Genomic DNA, 18,757 nt, shown 5'->3' with positions numbered 1-18,757 from the left:
CTCCTGGACAGAGGACACTGAGGCTCCTGGACAGAGGACACTGAGGCCCCTGCACAGAGGACATTGGGGGCTCCTGGACAGAGGACACTGAGGCTCCTGGAGAGAGGACACTGAGGGCTCCTGGAGAGATGACACTGAGGGCTCCTGGACACTGACGGCCCCTGGCTCAAGGTCAGAGAGCAGGGAGGATCAGTAGTCAGCGTCAGGGCTGGGGAAAACGGCAGTCCGCAAGGACCCATCATGCCAAGGGGGATGAGCCTGTCTGAAGTTGAGTGGAGGCTTCTCTTGCAGGCTCTACACTAGGATCATGGTAGTAAAGGGTGTGCCCACAGCAGGAACAGGGTCCAGTGAGAGCTAAGAAGCCCCCACAAGGGACCACCCAGACCAAAGCCCAGTCGGGAGCATCCGGAGGCCAAGATCCTTGGGTGGGCAGTAGGGGACCAAGGAAGAGAGCTGATGGGTGGGCTTGGGACTCCAACAGCATTAACCATGTGGAATAGGGACCAGACCACAAGGCAAGGAAACCCACAGGACTAACTCACCCTCACTTCCACACAGAATTAAACACTAGCCTGATTTAAAGTACATATGCTGCAGGGTTAGGAAGCAAAAGAAAATAAACACATGTATGTCTAACACCAAAAAGGAAAATCTCATAGTCCCGCTCTGTGCTTACGATTTTCCCATGGTGCAGAAAAACCCAAATAGCATCTGATACAATTTACATAACTTTACATAATCTCACGATTACCATTTGGCAAGGAAGCTCCAGAACAGATCTCTTCGTTTATTTGCCTCCAAAAAATGACAAAATGGAAAACAGTCTGAACGGAAGTTTTCTATCCTCTTCTTAAAAATCTCAAAAAGCCAAATCCATCACCTTTCTTAACACTAATTTTCTTGAATTTTTCACATTAAACCATCTAACATTTAGTCAACTCCAAAAGTCCACTTAGATTTACCATTTCTCTTTGAGTCTATAGTATATATATTTAATTTTCTTATTAGTGTACAAATCAAATTCCAGTTACGATATCAGATAGCCAATGAAAACAATGTGATTGTTTAGGTTTTGCTAGTATTAGTAAAATGTCATTAATTTTTTTTTAATAGGAATTTTAAATGCTGATTGTCTCATGTAACACAAACAAAGTCTAGTTTGAGTCCACAGTTAAACAACGGTTACAGACTGGTAAGTTCTGTCACCCACTCAAATTAGGGTCTTGTGTACCAACGGCCACATCTCTTATTTCACAATCAACTATAGCAAAAACAATAATTCTCCCAAACAGTCCAGCACCAGCTTCACAACCAGGCAGGATCCAATCCCACAACCTAACAGAAGGCCACAGTCACCCTTTCTCCCAACACTTCATGAATAAACATCACTGTATTCAAATAAGTTACCTATTAACTAACTCCAGTCATTCTAATTCAACCTCGAACGGCAAATAGAGTCATTCTGGCAAGACTGCAGAGTTTGCAATTCAAGTTATGGAAATTTTAATAATGGGGAAAATAAAAATTAGTGGCATGAATCCTAAGGCACCAGAATTCCAATACTTTCCTTGCAACGGTAGAAAGCGCACATAAATATAATACCTCTCAAGGTATAATATAAGCCAGGGGCTGGGAGGGTAGGCATTATTTGGATGGGCATCCTCGAATGTGTTTACCTGCAATCTCACAGGAGCGTTCCTTTCCGGGATTCTGCGGGTACCTGCCAGGATGCCAAAGCTCCCCAAGCCCAGACGTTAAGAGGCAATGTTGTTACTTCTGAACAAATAACAGTGAAACAGTCATTGGGTTAAATGATTTCCTTACATTATCACCATAAACAATAATTATTTGGCAGCTGCCCTTTGCAAGCGAGAACGTGCTTATGAATAAATCGAGCTGTATTGATTCAGCAAGCTGAAATGCTTTACATTTTGCTCCGGTATTAAGAGCTATCATCCTCCACTGCACTTAGTGAGGCTTTAATGTACTGTGCTCCTTAGTACTTTTAATAAGAAAGATTAGTGGCAATTAGCTCTGGACCAGGAACATTGCTCTTGCAATGGCCAGTGGGTCACTAAACCCAAGTCTCTCTGAACCTGTCTTTATTAAAGGAACTCTCTTAACAAACTACCCCAGAGTTGTTGCCATGCTGTTTCCTTCCTCCTAACATCAACGGTGTAATGATGGCCTGCACTGATTCAAAGACTAATTTCACTTAAAAGGGCAAGGCAGGGACTTCCCTGGCGGACCAGTGGTTCAGAATCTCCCTTGCAATGCATGGGACACTAGCTCAATCTCTGGTCAGGGAACTAAGATCCCATATGCCACAGAGCAACTAAGCCTGCATGATCAACCAGGTATGGTTGTGGGATGTACTTGGTTCTCTGTACGCCAGATTCCCACCTACTCTGCCCATACGCCACAACTAGAGAGTCTGTGCACCTTGAGGAAGTTCCCATATGACTCAACAAAGATGTCACATGCCACAGCTGAGACCCAAGGCAGCCGAATTAAATAAATAAATGCAAACAAACAAACAAAGAGCAAGGCAGGAACATACAGGACTGCAAAAGATGCCACATGCTCGGTAAAAGATCATCTAAAATTTTTAAAATGACCCGTTTTCAGGGCGGTGACTTTAGAAGACAGAAAGCTACTTGAATCCCAAAATGACCTGAAAGACTGGGGCCCTGCACCCTACATGTGACCGGAGAAGGCAGTCCTCTCCCTTCCCCATTAATAAAATCACCCAAAACTCCTGCCCTCTCACTTGATCCAACGGTATGTTGAAACTGTCATCCACGTTCTGACTAGTCTCTCAGAAACTGAGCGCTCCGCTCCCAGATCTCAGGGTTCCAAAGAGGAAGCAGAGTCTACAATTCTGTATCAAGTGAAATTCTATCCATGGCAGGCAACAAAGGACTCAAACGCTCATCATGATTTCCCCACTGAGTTTGCTCCCTGATCCACCGAAACATCACCAGCCCCAACAATCACAAAGAAAACTGACTTCTGTGCTTTGCACAGACTCCCAGGCTGGAATTCCACCGATTCTAATCCCAAAGCAAACTCCACCCTTTGCACACCCAATAGCAAAACCCGTGCCCTCCTCCTCCTCTCCTTCCCAAGGATCACAAACCAAGGCAGGTCATGCTGGAAAACTCTTTATAGAGATTATACACTATCACCTCTCATTTCAAAGAGGAGAAGATGGAGGGGTCTCACCCAGGTCCCTACAGGAAATGGCAGACAAGAACCCCCATCTCTGGCTCCACCTGCCATGTTCCTGCTTTTCCCACCTGTGATTCCTGGGATCAGTAAGAAAATCTTTCATCACGCAGCATCTCAAACAAATATATGAGGTGTCATGGACCACTTTCACTCGTGTTAAATAGTCTGGGACGCCTTTCAAGTTTAACCATGACAAAGATCAACCAGGTACAGCTGTGGGATATACCGTGTGATGAGCTCCACAAGACAGAAAAGCACACCACCAAGAATCCTTGGGCAAAAACACAGCCCACGATTCCCCCTGGAATGAGCTGCTATCTCTGGCTACAAAGCAATGATTATCCTGCACTACAGCGATCAATAAACCTCTTGCCCTGTGAACCTGCGACTTCCTGACTTTGTTCTCTGTACGCAAGATTTCCAAGCCGTGTATCGATCACCTACTCAATTTTGTTAAAAGTTCTCTAAAACGAGCAATAAAGAAATTCTCCAATTAGCCTCACTTGGGATGGTCTGAACAGACTTCAGATCTTTCAGTCACATTAATGGTGTCTCCTTCTCACAGGGTTTCCCCATTTTTCACTTGCAATTTGTCATTTTAAGTGTGTCTGGGTCTTGCCTAAGAGCACGAAGTCAAAAGGATACAAATTTGATGGTGTTTCTGAAACTAGGGCGGCTGCCACATTTTTCACCCAAGCAAGAAAGAGAATTGATTCATCAACTCTGCCCTCTTTTCTAAAGCTACAACATGGATTTTTTTTTTTTTTAACTAAATGAACCCATCAGCTCTTAAGAGTATTACAATTCTGTATCCTGGAACTTCTCTCTAAAATGACCCACTAGAGGATGTATTATAAAGTGAAGAAACCCACTTACTTCTTCTCCGAGTGTTTTAAAAGTGTCAAATTTGAAGAGTAAGTCTTGAGATAAGCAACCACAGCAAAAAGGCAAGATTTCACCCAGAAACAAGGCAAGATAACCCATCAGCAGGAAATAGAGAATAAGACCTCCACTGTCAGGATCACTTCGGCCTTCCTTTCCCTATCTCCAAACACCCACACAAGGATTGATTAAGCTCAAAGGTTATAAAGGGCCACAGTGGGTTCAGCCATCAGGTTCAGCTCCAACTCCTGAAAACACACCCAGCTCCCCCTTACTACAGCACCCTCAGGCTGAAGCCACTCAAGAAGAGATTGTGAAAATGGTGGATCTTCTGAGGAAATCACAGTTATCAAATCGCTACAAGATTTCTCTCTGAGCATCACAAGTGACGCCCGAGAGCTGGGCCAGCCCATGCTCACCGTCCGGGGGCATGAGGGTCTTGTTGTTCTGCGTGCACCACCCCACGGGGTGCAGGTCTGCGATCACCACATCACACCAGAAGTCAGCCCGGCGGTCCTCCCCGTAACCACAGTAACGCAGCAACAGGAGCTGCCCGCAGGTGGTGATGACTGTGGCCACCCAGTACGTGTCCGGGTTCTTCTTGTTGGCCACCTCCAGCTTCATCCCCGGCTGGAAGTTGCTCTGAATGCTGATCTCAACCTTAAAGAACCAAAAACACAAGAAATCCATCACCCACTAGACACATGACATCGGGAAAGTAACAAGAACGATTAAAAACCTAACACTTAGTATTTGTTTCCTGAGACCGTCACCGCCTAAGAGAAATATAATGTGAGCCACTGGTGAGTCATTAAATTTCCTAGCAGCCACTTTAAAAACAGATAAAACAGATGAAATTAATCATAGTAATGTGTTTTATTTAACCCAAAGAATCCCAAGTAGCATCATTTCAAGATGTAATCAACATAAAAAAATAGTAACGAGAAAGTTTTCATATTTATTTTCCAAAGAAGCCTCTGAAATCTGGTGTGCATTCTACACTTAACAGCACATCCTGTTACGAAACAGAACTTGAGTCTGTTAGTCAGACATCCAGTAAAGTCAATCAACAGGCTGGGCTGTGGTGAAGCAAAGTACAGCGTTTACTGCGGGGCCAAGCAAGGAGAATGGGCAACTCATGCTCAAAAGACCCAAACTCCCTGGGTTTCTAAGGCAAAGTCAGGGATGTGGGCCACAAGCTGTGAAATCAGCTAATGCACAATTCTCTGACTGGTTGGTACAGAGGTAACAGGGTGATGTGTTCAGAAACTCAGTCATCAACCTTCTGGTTCTGACATGTCTGGGGTCCACATGCTGCTGGCTGCCGTGCAGTTAACCTCTTCCAGCTGGTGGGGGTTTTGGTATCTGCAAAACTACTCAAGGATCATGCTCAGGATATTATCTGCAGCCCATGAGGAGGAATTAAGGGTCCTTGACTTTGTTTTATGGCTAAACTATCATTATTTGGGGCTTCCCTGGTGGCTCAGTGGTAAAGAACCTACCTGCAAATGCAGACGACATGGGTTGGATCCTTGGGTTGGGAAGATCCTCTGGAGGAGGAAATGGCTACCCACGCCAGGATTCCTGCCGGGGAAATCCCATGGACAGAGGAGTCTGGCAGGCTGGAGTCCATGAGGTCCCAAGAGTCAGACATGACTTGGCAACTAAACAATTATTATTTTGTCTTGCTTGACAGCTTTCCCTTGTTCATTTTTCTTACTTCTCTGATTAAATCTGCTCTTTGAAACTCAGAGAAGACCTTAGGAAGCTAAAGCTTTGGAATTAGGAACATGGGCATTTGTTCCCAGGAAGGTCCTATAGGGTCCTGCTCACTTTCGTTCTCAATTTGGACAACACACTTTCCAAGTGCTAGATGGCTCGTGGCTAGATGGCATGTGAACAGTGCAGCCTCAGAAAATGGATTTTCTTTTTTTGTTTTTTTAATTAAGGGTTGTCATCTATGAAGGGGCTCCCAGATGGTGCTAGCGGTAAGGAACCCGCCTGCCAATGCAGGAGACTTAAGAGACAAGGGTTCGATCCCTGGGTCGGGAAGATTCTCTAGATGGCAGCCCACTCCAGTATTTTTGCCTGGAGAATTCCATGGACAGAAGGGCCTGGCAGGCTGCAGTCCATTAGGTCGCACCAAGTTAGACACAATTGAAACAACTTAGCACACACACACACGTGTCTATGACTATTTGCTAGCCCTCCCCACAGAAGAAAACTTTCCACCCTTGCAAGCTACAATATTCTAGAGCAAGCACATCAGATGCCCTTGAGTATCTGCTGCACAAAGAGATGATGGGATTATAAACTGTTCATCCATGGGTCCTCTGCAGTACAGGACACTATACCAGGACTGAAAGGCAGGGAGGGGAACAGACTGGGTGAAAGAGAACAGCACTGACTTCATACAGAGATATTGGTAACTTCCCAGTACAGAAAAGAAGGGAAAAGTTGTCGATCAGTTGTTATTTAGTTGCTAAGTCATGTCAGGCTCTTGGTGATCCCATGGACTGGAGCCCGCCAGGCTCCTCTGTCCATGGGATTCCTCAGCAAGAATCCTGAAGTGGGTTGCCATTTCCTTCTCCAGGGGATCTTCCCAACCCAGGGATAGAAGCTGCATCTTCTGCACTGGCAGGCAGTTTCTTTACCACTGAGCTTCCAAGGAAGATCTACCTCATTCCTAAAGTGCCTGGAGAAATCTACCAAGTCCTTCTGGCACCAGACAGGCTCACGTTACAACAGCTTTGGCAAAACAGAAACCACTTGGTATAGGCGAGTTTTAGTTTTGTTATGTTTTAATATTTGCCTGCTGGTTTCACTAAATGGCCACAATCCCATTCATAATAAGCCAGTAATTATAACAATCTAAGTGTCAGTGTTAAAAAGCAATCAGGAATGCAATCCACCTTTAACGAGGTCATGCAAGTTTAATAAGGCCTTAAACTCTTTTTCAAAAAAACTTCACCTCCAAAAAGAATAAAATGTTGCATTAAAATAAAGAAAGTGCTTTCCTAATTTAGCAAAAGAGCCAGAGGGAAGGCCAGGTAGAGAAAGTCCCCCAATTTGTTTCTGATGGCTAAATCTCTTGCCTTGGGAAGCCCGGTATGGAGAGGTGGTGGGGGGGAGGGAATGTCTCTCATTATTAAATTTTCATTTCCAGTAAAGCAAAGAGTAAAACCCAGGAACTTGGGTCCTAGAAAGTTACTTTTTCTTGCTAATGATATAACACCAAAATCTCCTGTCTAAGCAAACACTGGATAAAAACTTTTTTTTTTTTAACTTCCTGGGACTTGTCCTCTGCTTGGCACACTATTTGCATTGTTCAAAAAAAGTACTGATGAGGGTGATTTTTTTGGTTTGATCCAAATATTTCCTGAATACTTCTGGCATTTCCTATAATTAGGCTCATCTGTCCACAAATGGCTAGACAGCTTTTTAGGTGTCCTTTCAAAGTAAAAATATCAACAGAAAATTAAAATATACAGTCCTTACGCCTCCTAAGAAGACACGACTCATAACACCTACTTGCCTAGTTGCTTTTATCTGCTCGCATCAACCTTACCTGTCTCCGTCCCCCAGACGGACAGGAACACAGCCTCCTGCTCTGGCTTTTTGAGGCTCAAAACAAGGCTGAAACCCATGAGCACTTGCTCTGGGCAGGATCCGAGGAAGGCTCACCCCACCACTCACTTCCTCATCTCCTACGTATTTCTAAGAAACTGTGAGTCGCTCAGGTGTGTCCTATTCTGTGTGAGCCCATGGACTCCTCTGTCCATGGAATTCTCCAGGCAAGAATACTGGAGGAGGCAGCCATTCCTTTCTCCAGGGGATAAATCTTGGCCAAATTTATCTTTCCTTTTCATCCCCTTTTGCAAAACAGGTTTGGCATCTCCCACATCCCAATCGCGAACCAGAAGAAGGGCCGTCACCATCACTTACGTGTTTGAAGGATGTATGTGGGGCTGCACTGGCTCCTGTCTCTTCCAAGTACTCCCCCCAATTAAAGCCAGTCTCCTCCAAACTGGAGCCTTCTTCTGTGGAAAGAGCAAAAAAAAAAAGAAAAATTTTTAACGTTTAAAAGAAACACCCAAAACAAAAACCAAACAAGAAAAAAAAAAAAAACAGAAAATCAATATTAGCAAGAAGAATGGAAAGGCACTGGCCTTCCATGAAAATCAGAAACTCTTTGGTGCGAGACAGGAACAAATTCAGCGTGTAGAAGGGCACTGCTGAATTCTTTTTCAAAGTTCCCATTTGCTGGTTTTAGAAACAGAAGACTGGAAAGAGACACAGAAGCAACCGAGAGTGTCTATGTACGCTCAGTCACGTCTGACTCTTTGCGACCCCATGGACTGCAGCCCGCCAGGCCCCTTTGTCCATGGGATTTGCCAGCAAGAATCCTGGAGAGGGTTGCCATCTCCTCCTCCAGAGGGTCCTCCCTACCCAGGGATCAAACGGTCTACTGCAGCTCTTGCACTGGCAGTCGGGCTCTTTACCACTGAGCCACCCAAATGTCCATCAACAGACCAATGGATGAAGATATGACACAGTCGAATATTACTCAACCATTAAAGGGGAGAAACGGGGTTATCTGTAGAGATGCAGATGGACCTACAATCTGTCATAGAGTGAAATAAGTCAGAAAGAGAAAAACAAATATCGTCTGTTAAGGCATATTATGTGGAATCTAGAAAAATGGTACTGATGGAACTTATCTGCAGGGCAGGGACAGACAGGAAACGGACATATGGACACAGAACAGGAAGGTGGCACAGATTAGGAGGTGGGGATTACCGTACAGACACCTTTGGTGCTGTCCAGGCCTGACCCTAAGGGACCCTCGTCAGAACCGGAGGAGACCTGACGGCTCCCATCCCTGGAAGTGGCGGGGAGACCACAGCCAGGGCTTAATCTCAACTTCAACTCTGAACCCACTCCCCAGAACTCCTGATCCTCCATAAGATTCTCACCTACACTATCACCAAAAAGGCTGCTTCTGCCCAATGTGAATTCATTACAAGCTACATTTCCACTCTCCTCTCCCACTAAAACAGGCCACAGCAGCTCTGGCGCTCACCCAGGCATTCATACCTGTCAATCAAGAAAGGACAAGGTATAATTGGGCCCCTCCTCATCAGTGAGATCAGTGCTCAGGAAAGCACAGGCGCTCTCTATCATCTAAACAAATTTCTGAGGGACTCCCCTAGAGGTTCAATGGTTAAGAATCTGCCCTTCCAATGCAGAGGGTGTGGGTTCGGTCCCTGGTCAGGAAGCTAAGATTCCGCATGCCTCTGGGCCAAAAAAAATTCAAAGCATAAAACAGAAGCAGTATTGTAACAAATTCAATAAAGAGTTTAAAAATGGTCCACATCCAAAAAAAAAAAAAAAAAAGTTTTTAAATAAATACTTTAAAAAGCACCCAAGAGCCAGACTTCAGTGCTGTTAACTCTTAAGTACGCTGTTTTGGAAGGTCTTATAGGTCTTCATGGGGTCACAAAGAGTTGGACACACGACTAAGTGACTGAACAACAATGCTGTTTTAACAATAAAATCATGCACAAAGTTGAAGATTACCCACAAGACAACCTCTTGGGAACTGTAGCAGTGACACTTCCTCAGACACCTATGCCCTGAGCAGCTGATTCTCTAAAGACATTTCAAAGAGTAACAGATAAACACACACTGTTTATAAGCGGAGGTCTCATAAACCCACAGCAAATATTTACAGCTGATTCATAAACCTCTTAAACCCATCCACGTTTTATCAAGGAAACTCTGTAGACAATCTCTCTTCTCTGCACAAGAACCGGTGGGAGGCATTCCCCATGATGTAATGCAAACAGATTATGACGAGCTACTACGGAAATGTCACGATTTAAAAGAAAGGAGTGTTTATTGGTGGTGATCCATTTCTAGAATACAGCACGCTGTATTCTATTAACTAGAAAAAGAATACTGAACACTTTACTGAAAAGCGGATGTGCAGACAGCTTTACAGTGAAAAATGGAATCAACACAGGACTCACCCATCTTTTTTTAAGGGATCAGATCTTGGGTTGTAGACTATTACCATCTGAAATAAGACTAACTTTGCAAGGGAAAAAAAATTTGGGGAGGGGGGGCATGAAACTTGGAATCTTAGTTGCCCAACCAGGAATTGAACCTGTGCCCCCTACACAGAGTCTTAACTAGTGGGCTGCCAATGAAGTCCTTTGCAAGCAAAATATTAAACCTATTTCCAGTACCCAGTCAAGGAACAGAAAACCAGCAGGTTTAGAGTAAATGAAATCTTACAGGGCACGTTCTTGTCAGCTAGATATTTAAGTGGAAAGAGAAAGGAAGAAGGCACTCAATCTTTATCATTCTAACTGCTGATAGTCCCTAGGATCACAAGGTTTAAAAAAACAGTTCTACTGTTGCAATGAGCCAACTCACTGGAAAAGACCCTGATGCTGGGAAAGATTGAGGGAAAAGGAAAAAGGGGCGACAGAGGATGAGATGGCTGGATGGCCTCACCGGCTCAATGGGCATGAGTTTGAGCAAAACTCCAGGAGATGGTGAAGGACAGGGAAGCCTGACGTGCTGCAGTCCCTGGGGTCACAGAGAGTCAGACGCGACTTAGCCCCTGAACAACAGCCACTGTAAGCACACTGGACAGACACACGGCATGGATGGAACGCAGCAAGGACTAGCCAACATCCATCCTAGGCCTGAGTTCACAGCTGCAGGACTACACCTGGAGGGGGTGCGGACAACACAAGGCCCTCAAGGCTGTCTCAGCTTTCCAGACCCCAAGAAGGCCAGACAGACTTTCCAGAAAAAAAAAAAAGAAACACACCCCATTCTCCTAGTTAGGGAGGCAACAACTGTTCAGAGAAACTCTAAAAGGGGAGGAGGGGGAATATTATTGAGTCATACTGAACCAGTCCCCAGCAGGAAGAGTAAGAGATCTGGAATTTTCTACAAAGAATGTTGATTCCTTTCCTTCCCAAACAGTAGAGCCCATGGAACTCTGGTGGTTGTTGTTGTTTAGCCGCAAAGTCACGTCCAACTATTCACATTGGTATACCCCTAATACAAAATATATATACATCAAGCCCACATTTCCAGCATAATTCTTTCCCTCAGTGGCTTGCCCTGTCTGAATGTGCAATGCCACTCTATCTGCAGGCTTCATCAGCAAATTACATTGAGCTGGTCTGAAAAAAGAATGTCAGGGAATCTCCATCAGCACACTGTTTTGCCTGCTTTCATCACTGCAACTGAAGAAATGGAGCAGGAATCCAATCCCGACCCAACTTCCTTCTCTGAGCCCCGTACCAGAGCTGCCCAAGCTGTCTGCTGGGGAGGCCTCAGAGCATCCATGGGGCTTATCCTGGGGGTGGCCTCAGGGCCCCTGGGAGGAGAAGAAATTTTACATGGTAACCCTGAATATTCTTTGGAAGCACCGTTGCTGAAGCTGAAGCTCCAATACTTCGGCCACCTGATTCAAAGAGCTGACTCATTAGAAAAGACCCTGATCTTGGAAAAAACAGAAGGCAAAAGAAGAATGGGATGGCAGAGGATGAGATGGTTGGATAATGTCACTGATTCCACCGACTCAATGGACATGAGCAAACTCCAGGAGATAGTGAAGACAGAGGAGCCTGGCGTGCTGCAGTCCATGGGGCCACAAAGACTCAGACATGACTTAGCGACTGAACAACAATTTCATTGAGGGGACTCGAGTGTCATGGGCCCCAACTACTATTTGAGCCTTCCTTAAAATGAGGCAAAATGAAAAATAAAAGAGCTGTTTATGAGACAGAGAGTCCTCTGTGTGAAGCTGAAGTCTTCATAGCAAACAGTGGATCATCAAGCAGGAAACTACAGCAACTGGGAGTGAGGGTGGGGGACCCCCAACTACACAAACACCCAGGAGCAACCACGTTAAGACTCGTGGTCTCCTTAAAATGCAAAGACACATCTTGTAACTTTTCAGATGGAGGTCAAATCTCCCAGAAGTTAATGGTCATTTTTTAATGAATTCTCCAGAGCAATGTTTATGATTCCGAGCCAAGCTGTCCTTATAAAAGTTGCTGTTATGTAAATATCACAAACCTTTATTTTTTTAAAATTATCTTTTTAAAATAAACTCTTTATTACGTCAGTAGTTAGAAAAAGATGCATGGATAAATTCACTGGTTAAGTAGAAAATTCAATCAGAGATATCCATTGCTTTGTTTGGGATTTCTTAAAAGGAGAAATATTTTAGCACAAATTCACAGAATCTAAATATCTTTCACATTATGCTCTTTAGGACTTGGTGCTTTTACTGCCATGCTCCAGGTTCAGTCCCTGATAGGGGAACTAGGATCCCTCAAGCCTCGAGGTACGGCCAAAAAAAAAAAAAAGAAGGAAAGAAAGGGTCTTGGGAGGGGGCATTCGACAATTGGGCAGATCACCCTGGCCCTCTCTTTCTGGGCACATGGGAGACAGTTTTACTTGGTCACCTCCCTTGCAGCAGCCGAAACCCACGACTAGCTCTAGTCAAGAGATTGGGAGCAAAGGTCTCCTCCTCTGGGCTCGAGGATTTAAGCGCCGATTCAAGCCCCTTCAGCCTGGCTCACTCCTGTGAGGACAGAGCTCGGAGCATCATGGAGAGATGACAGCCCTAAAGAGGGTGTGGGAGGACTCATCGGACAGAGCCTCCACTGGCCCTGCTCAAACGGTATGGCCAATTTATAAGCACTTACTGTGTTAAGCTACTGAGGTTTTATTTTCTATTGGAGCACAGTTGATTTGCAATGTTGTGTTCACTTCAGGTGTACAGCAAAGTGACCCAGTTACACACACATACATACAAACACACACACCCCACACATATATATACTTTATCAGATTCTTTTCCATTATGGTTTATTACAGAATATTGAGTAGAGTACCTTGTGCTATATACAACAAGATGTTGTTGTATCTATTATACACACAGTAGTGTGTATATGTTAATCCCAGCCTCCTAATTTATCCAAGAGAGGGATAAACTTAAGCTTGTTTTCTATGTCTGTGAGTGCCTTTGTTTTGTAAATAAGTTCAATTTGTACTATTTTTTAATTCCATATATAAGGTGATATCATATGATATTTGTCTTTCTCTGACTGCCTTCACTTAGAATGATAACCAATCTCTAGATTCATACATGTTGCTGCGAATGGCAGTATTTCATTCTTTTTGTGGCTAAGAGTCTATTTGCATCTAGGTACCACATCTTCTTAATCTATTCATCTGTCGACGGACACTTAGGCTACTTCCAAATCTTCACTACTGTAAACAGTGCGGCACCAACAGTGGGGTGCATTTATCTACAGTTTTGTCCAGATACACGCCCAGGATGGGGACTGCTGGGTCACAGAGCCATTGAGATTCTGAAGTGACATGTCACCTTATTATAACCTAGCCTGCTCAGTCTAGTATTTTGAACCCAATTTTCCATTAACTTTCAAGCTGCTATATGCTTATAAACATCCCTGCAGATCTCAGAACAAGCAGGATGTAAAGCCTCAGAATACGCCCCAATGTTTTCTAAACATTCTCAGGAAAATACCGATCAAGACGTCAAAGGGCCAAACTCGTTTAGGAAACAAAATCGCACCTGAATCAAGATCTCCATTACGATCCGCGGAGCTCTGATGTTTTTCCAAGGGTGAGGATGAAGGGTCCTGCATACTGGAAACTGACCCACTGCCCTCCATTCTTAACGGCTGAAATCGTCTTCTCTTAATTCATCCTGCAGGAAGAGTTACCTAAGGGAAACCAACAACAGCAGAAGTCAGAGCACAGTAATGGTAACCACGAATTTCTGAACTCTCCGAAACTAACGACAGCCCATCAAAGCGGCTACCAATCATTACAACGTGCAGGGTGTGACCTCACGTTAGCAACAGAAAATACCAGGACTGAAGACTAAAGAGCACATGGTGATACAAGGTCAACAACAAGGTCACAGCACAGCAAAAGCATCCATTTTCCCCAGGTCATCATCACCAGTAAGGGACACATTTTTCATCAATCAACAGAAGTGTCATTCAATCAACAAAACTGCCATTTCAACCCCCAGATCTACCTTGGCGACATTAGTAAGACACTCCGCGATCCACCTTCTCCCTCCTCTCTCGCTGGAAGCTATGAAGCAGGAACCGCACCCACCCCCCATCCCCTGCCCGGGCCTCAGCGTCCCCACACACAGGGAAGGTAACTGGTGTCTCACAAGTGATTTGTTACTAAAACCAGACAAAGCATCACTGCATGCCAATAACGTGCTTTCTGACCAACTGCACTTGTCCTGTAATAAGATGGTGATTCCACACTTGCATTCTGCTAGAATTGGTGGGAAAACAGGCAAAATTACAGTCGATTCTCACAGAATCCTACAATCTGGTTTGTGTACTTAACAGCCAGTGAAATACCCGAGTCAGCCAGTCAGGGCTGGTTTGCCAAAATAGAGACCAAATCCTTGCACTTCACTCTGCAGGCAGAAGTGGGCACTGCAGGGCTTCCTTCTAGGAAGCAAAACGATCAGGTTTGTTTCAGAAAAATCATTAGGGCGGCTGCATGCCAGACAGATGGACAGAGAGGGAGAGACTGAATGGAAATAGAAAATAAGAATATGTTGAGTGACAGGGCATCACCTGATAAAGAAAAAAACTGAGAAATTACTACCTAGTATTTTGTATATCTTGGTTTCCCTTAGGTAACTCTTCCTGTAGGATGAATTAAGAGAAGATACTTAGTATCTTTTGGGCTCCATAAAGGACAGAAATGGTATGGACCTAACAGAAGCAGAAGATATTAAGAAGAGGTGGCAAGAATACACAGAAGAACTGTACAAAAAATATTTTCACGACCAAGATAATCACAATGGTATGATCACTCACCTAGAGCCAGACATTCTGGAATGTGAAGTCAAGTGGGCCTTAGAAAGTATCACTATGAACAAAGCTAGTGGAGGTGATGGAATTCCAGGAGAGCTATTTCAAATCCTGAAAGATGGTGCTGTGAAAGTGCTGCACTCAATATGCCAGCAAATTTGGAAAACTCAGCAGTGGCTACAGGACTGGAAAAGGTCAGTTTTCATTCCAATCCCAAAGAAAGGCAATGCCAAAGAATGCTCAACTACCACACAATTGCACTCATCTCACATGCTACTAAAGTAATGCTCAAAATTCTCCAAGCCAGGCTTCAGCAATACGTGAACCGTGAACTTCCTGATGTTCAAGCTGGTTTTAGAAAAGGCAGAGGAACCAGAGATCAAATTGCCAACATCCACTAGATCATGGAAAAAACAAAAGAGTTCCAGAAAAACATCTATTTCTGCTTTACTATGCCAAAGCCTTTGACTGTGTGGATCACAATAAACTGTGGACAATTCTTCAAGAGATGGGAATACCAGACCACCTGACCTGCCTCTTGAGAATCCTATATGCAGGTCAGGAAGCAACAGTTAGAACTGGACATGGAACAACAGACTGGTTCCAAATAGGAAAAGGAGCACCTCAAGGCTGTATATTGTCACCCTGCTTATTTAACTTCTGTGCAGAGCACATCATGAGAAATGCTGGGCTGGAAGAAGCACAAGCTAGAATCAAGATTGTTGGGAGAAATGTCAATAACCTCAGATATGCAGATGGAACCACCCTTATGGCAGAAAGTGAAGAGGAACTCAAAAGCCTCTTGATGAAAGTGAAAGAGGAGAGTGAAAAAGTTGGCTTAAAGCTCAACATTCAGAAAACAAAGATCATGACATCTGGTCCCATCACTTCATGGGAAATAGATGGAGAAACAGTGGAAATAGTGCCAGACTTTATTTTAGGGGGCTCTAAAATCATTGCAGGTGGTGACTGCAGCCATGAAATTAAAAGATGCTTACTCCTTGGAAGGAAAGTTATGACCAACCTAGATAGCATATTCAAAAGCAGAGACATTACTTTGTAAACAAAGGTGTGTCTAGTCAAGGCTTTGGTTTTTCCTGGACTGTGAAGAAAGCTGAACGCTAAAGAATTGATGCTTTTGAACTGTGGTGTTGGAGAAGACTCTTGAGAGTCCCTTGGACTGCAAGGAGATCCAACCAGTCCATTCTAAAGGAGATCAGCCCTGGGTGTTCTTTGGAAGGAATGACGCTAAAGCTGAAGCTCCAGTACTTTGGCCACCTCATGCGAAGAGTTGCCTCATTGGAAAAGACTCTGATGCTGGGAGGGATTGGGGGCAGGAGGAGAAGGGGACGACCGAGGATGAGATGGCTGGATGGCATCACCAACTTGATGGACGTGAGTTTGAGTGAACTCCGGGAGATGGTGATGGACAGGGAGGCCTGGCGTGCTGCGATTCATGGGGTCGCAAAGAGTCAGACACAACTGAGCGACTGAACTGAACTGAACTGAACTGATTTTGTATATCTTAAGCCCCTACTCCTAACTTGCCCCTCCCCGATCCTCTCCCCACTGATAACCACTAGTTTGTTCTCTATGTCCGTGAGTCTGCTTCTGTTTTATTATATCCCTTTGTTATATTTTTTAGATTCTATATATGTGATAACATATAGTATTTGTCTCCCTCTGTCTGACATATTTCCCTAAGCATAATACCTTCCAGGGGCATCCATGTTGCTCAAATGGCAAATTTTTCATTCTTTTTCATGGCTGAGTAATATTCCTTTTTATACCTATTTAAATCTGGAAAAGAACATGGCAACCCACTCCAGTATTCTTGCCTGGACAATCTCATGGACAGAGGAGCCTGGCGGGCTTGGGGTCACAAAGAGTCGAACGTGACTTAGCAACTGAGCATGCATGCGTATCTATTAAAAGGCTTATGTGATTAGCAGCTGCCATACTGAACACCCAGACCACTGCCTAGGGAAGCAGAAGTTTATGATATTTGAGTTTGGAATATACCTTAAATCAGCACCAATTCTTGCCTCTCTTGGTAGTTTTAATATATAGCAAACTAGTTTAAAGAGCATAGGAATCTTAAAACCTAAAGAACTTCAAAAGCAGACTGAACAGTTTCTCCATAATATTTCAAAATCTTTCACTGCAATCTTCTTAAAGTAGTAGGTTTTCAGTGAATGTGCTGTTTTTTATACCAAAACAATTTCAAAAGAGAAGCAATCTTAGCAGCTAAGTTATGCCACTAAGATTACAGCTTCTTTCATTCATCTACAAATTAAAGAAAATCATTCCACCTCAGAAATGTAATCAGGCACAGTTTTTCTGCAAGGAAAAGTCTATGAACCTAACTACTAGTAAATTAGTCAAATATCAGTAGCTTCTATGCCCTTATTAAAGGAGGAAAAAGTCTGCTCAAGTTTTTAAGATTCCTATTGATTCAACTCTGTCTGCGTCTAACTACATGCTGTAAAAAGGTAATCAGCGACTGTAAAATAAGTTCAATTTAATGAACCAGACCCATCATTTTAAATAGAAGTCAAGAGCAACAACATTTATACCAAAAATCCACACTGTTCTGTAAGGACAAGTAACAAGTCTTTGTCTACTCAGGCAGCTGCAAGATTTATTTTGGTAAATGATATGTCACCATTTGCTTTTTCACAATGTTTACTTTTTTCCTTTCCATAAAAGATAACCTTTCCACTTTCTGCACAAGTCTTGCAAAATAAAATTAAAAACAGACAAACTAAAATCACTTGTAATTCTAACACTCAGGGACAATCTCTTTTGCACTTACAGTGTCTCCTCCAGATACTTCTCTGGGGGTTTTTTTTTCATATAGAATTTAAAATTTTAATTCATTTACATTTAATATCACCTAGAAAGCATGTCTCCCACATCATTAAACTTCTCTGAAAACATGACTTAAAATCATTGTGTGATTTTTATTACAATATGAATATGTTATTTATTTGCTATCCCTCTCCCACTGCTGGCCATTATTTTGATTTTTAATTTTTCATTATTATGAGCATCATAATTTTCAATTCTCCCATGACATCTCAGCTCTTTCCCACATTTTAACTTTGTTGGTATTTTTAATGGATTTTTAAGAGCCCTGCGTATCTTATCCCACAAAACCCTTGCAGACATTTTCCTTTAATTCTCCCCTTAGTGATACCTTCTGATACATGTATGGAACATGCGGTCTTTTTCAACTTAGTCTGATCCATCGATCCACCTTATGTCTTCTAAAACTTATATTCAGAAAATGTCCTCCCCAACTGTGAAGAAGTTAATAATCCATTCTTACCCCATTGGGTTTTTAACAGGCTGTCTTTACCATCTATTACATTCTTACACATACAAGGCTATGGTTCCATGCACCAACTTTCCTTTATTTATGAGTCAGCAAAATAGGCACTATGACTACTACTCACACATCCTCCACTTAGTTCAGCAATCACTGAACTTGGGGCCATTAAGGCAGATTTATATAGGGGTGACCACGGTACTGCCGGCTGGGAACCCAGACACATGACCTGATCATCACAAGCGACTCTACTGTGGACAGAAAGTGCCAGAACCTGCACACAGGAGAAATGACTGGGCACCAGAGACCCCCCCTCCCCCACCAAATCTCCATTTTCTGCTTTGTCTGCAGGGAGGAGGAACTGGTTACCCAAAATAAACATCTCTGGACCATCCTAAAA

The 18,757-nt window shown here is 43.6% G+C and overlaps 1 protein-coding gene across 1 annotated transcript in view; it reads right to left on the bottom strand.

Moving 5' to 3' along the window:
* SFMBT2 (Scm like with four mbt domains 2) overlaps nucleotides 1-18,757 on the bottom strand; it is a 176,632-nt gene that overhangs the window by 145,154 nt on the left and 12,721 nt on the right. Inside the window, exons 2-4 of the mRNA XM_040248245.1 lie at nucleotides 13,751-13,901; nucleotides 8,059-8,153; nucleotides 4,533-4,773 (exon numbers count right to left, since the gene is read on the bottom strand). Coding sequence (XP_040104179.1) covers nucleotides 4,533-4,773; nucleotides 8,059-8,153; nucleotides 13,751-13,850 — 436 coding nt within the window. The 5' untranslated portion in view covers nucleotides 13,851-13,901. The remainder of the gene's footprint in view (nucleotides 1-4,532; nucleotides 4,774-8,058; nucleotides 8,154-13,750; nucleotides 13,902-18,757) is intronic.

The sequence above is a fragment of the Oryx dammah genome, unplaced genomic scaffold (genome assembly GCF_014754425.2).
Source record: "Oryx dammah isolate SB20612 unplaced genomic scaffold, SCBI_Odam_1.1 HiC_scaffold_10, whole genome shotgun sequence".
NCBI lineage: Eukaryota > Metazoa > Chordata > Mammalia > Artiodactyla > Bovidae > Oryx > Oryx dammah.
The sequence above is the reverse complement of the archived record's forward strand: the minus strand, read 5'-3'. Positions and strand labels throughout refer to the sequence as shown.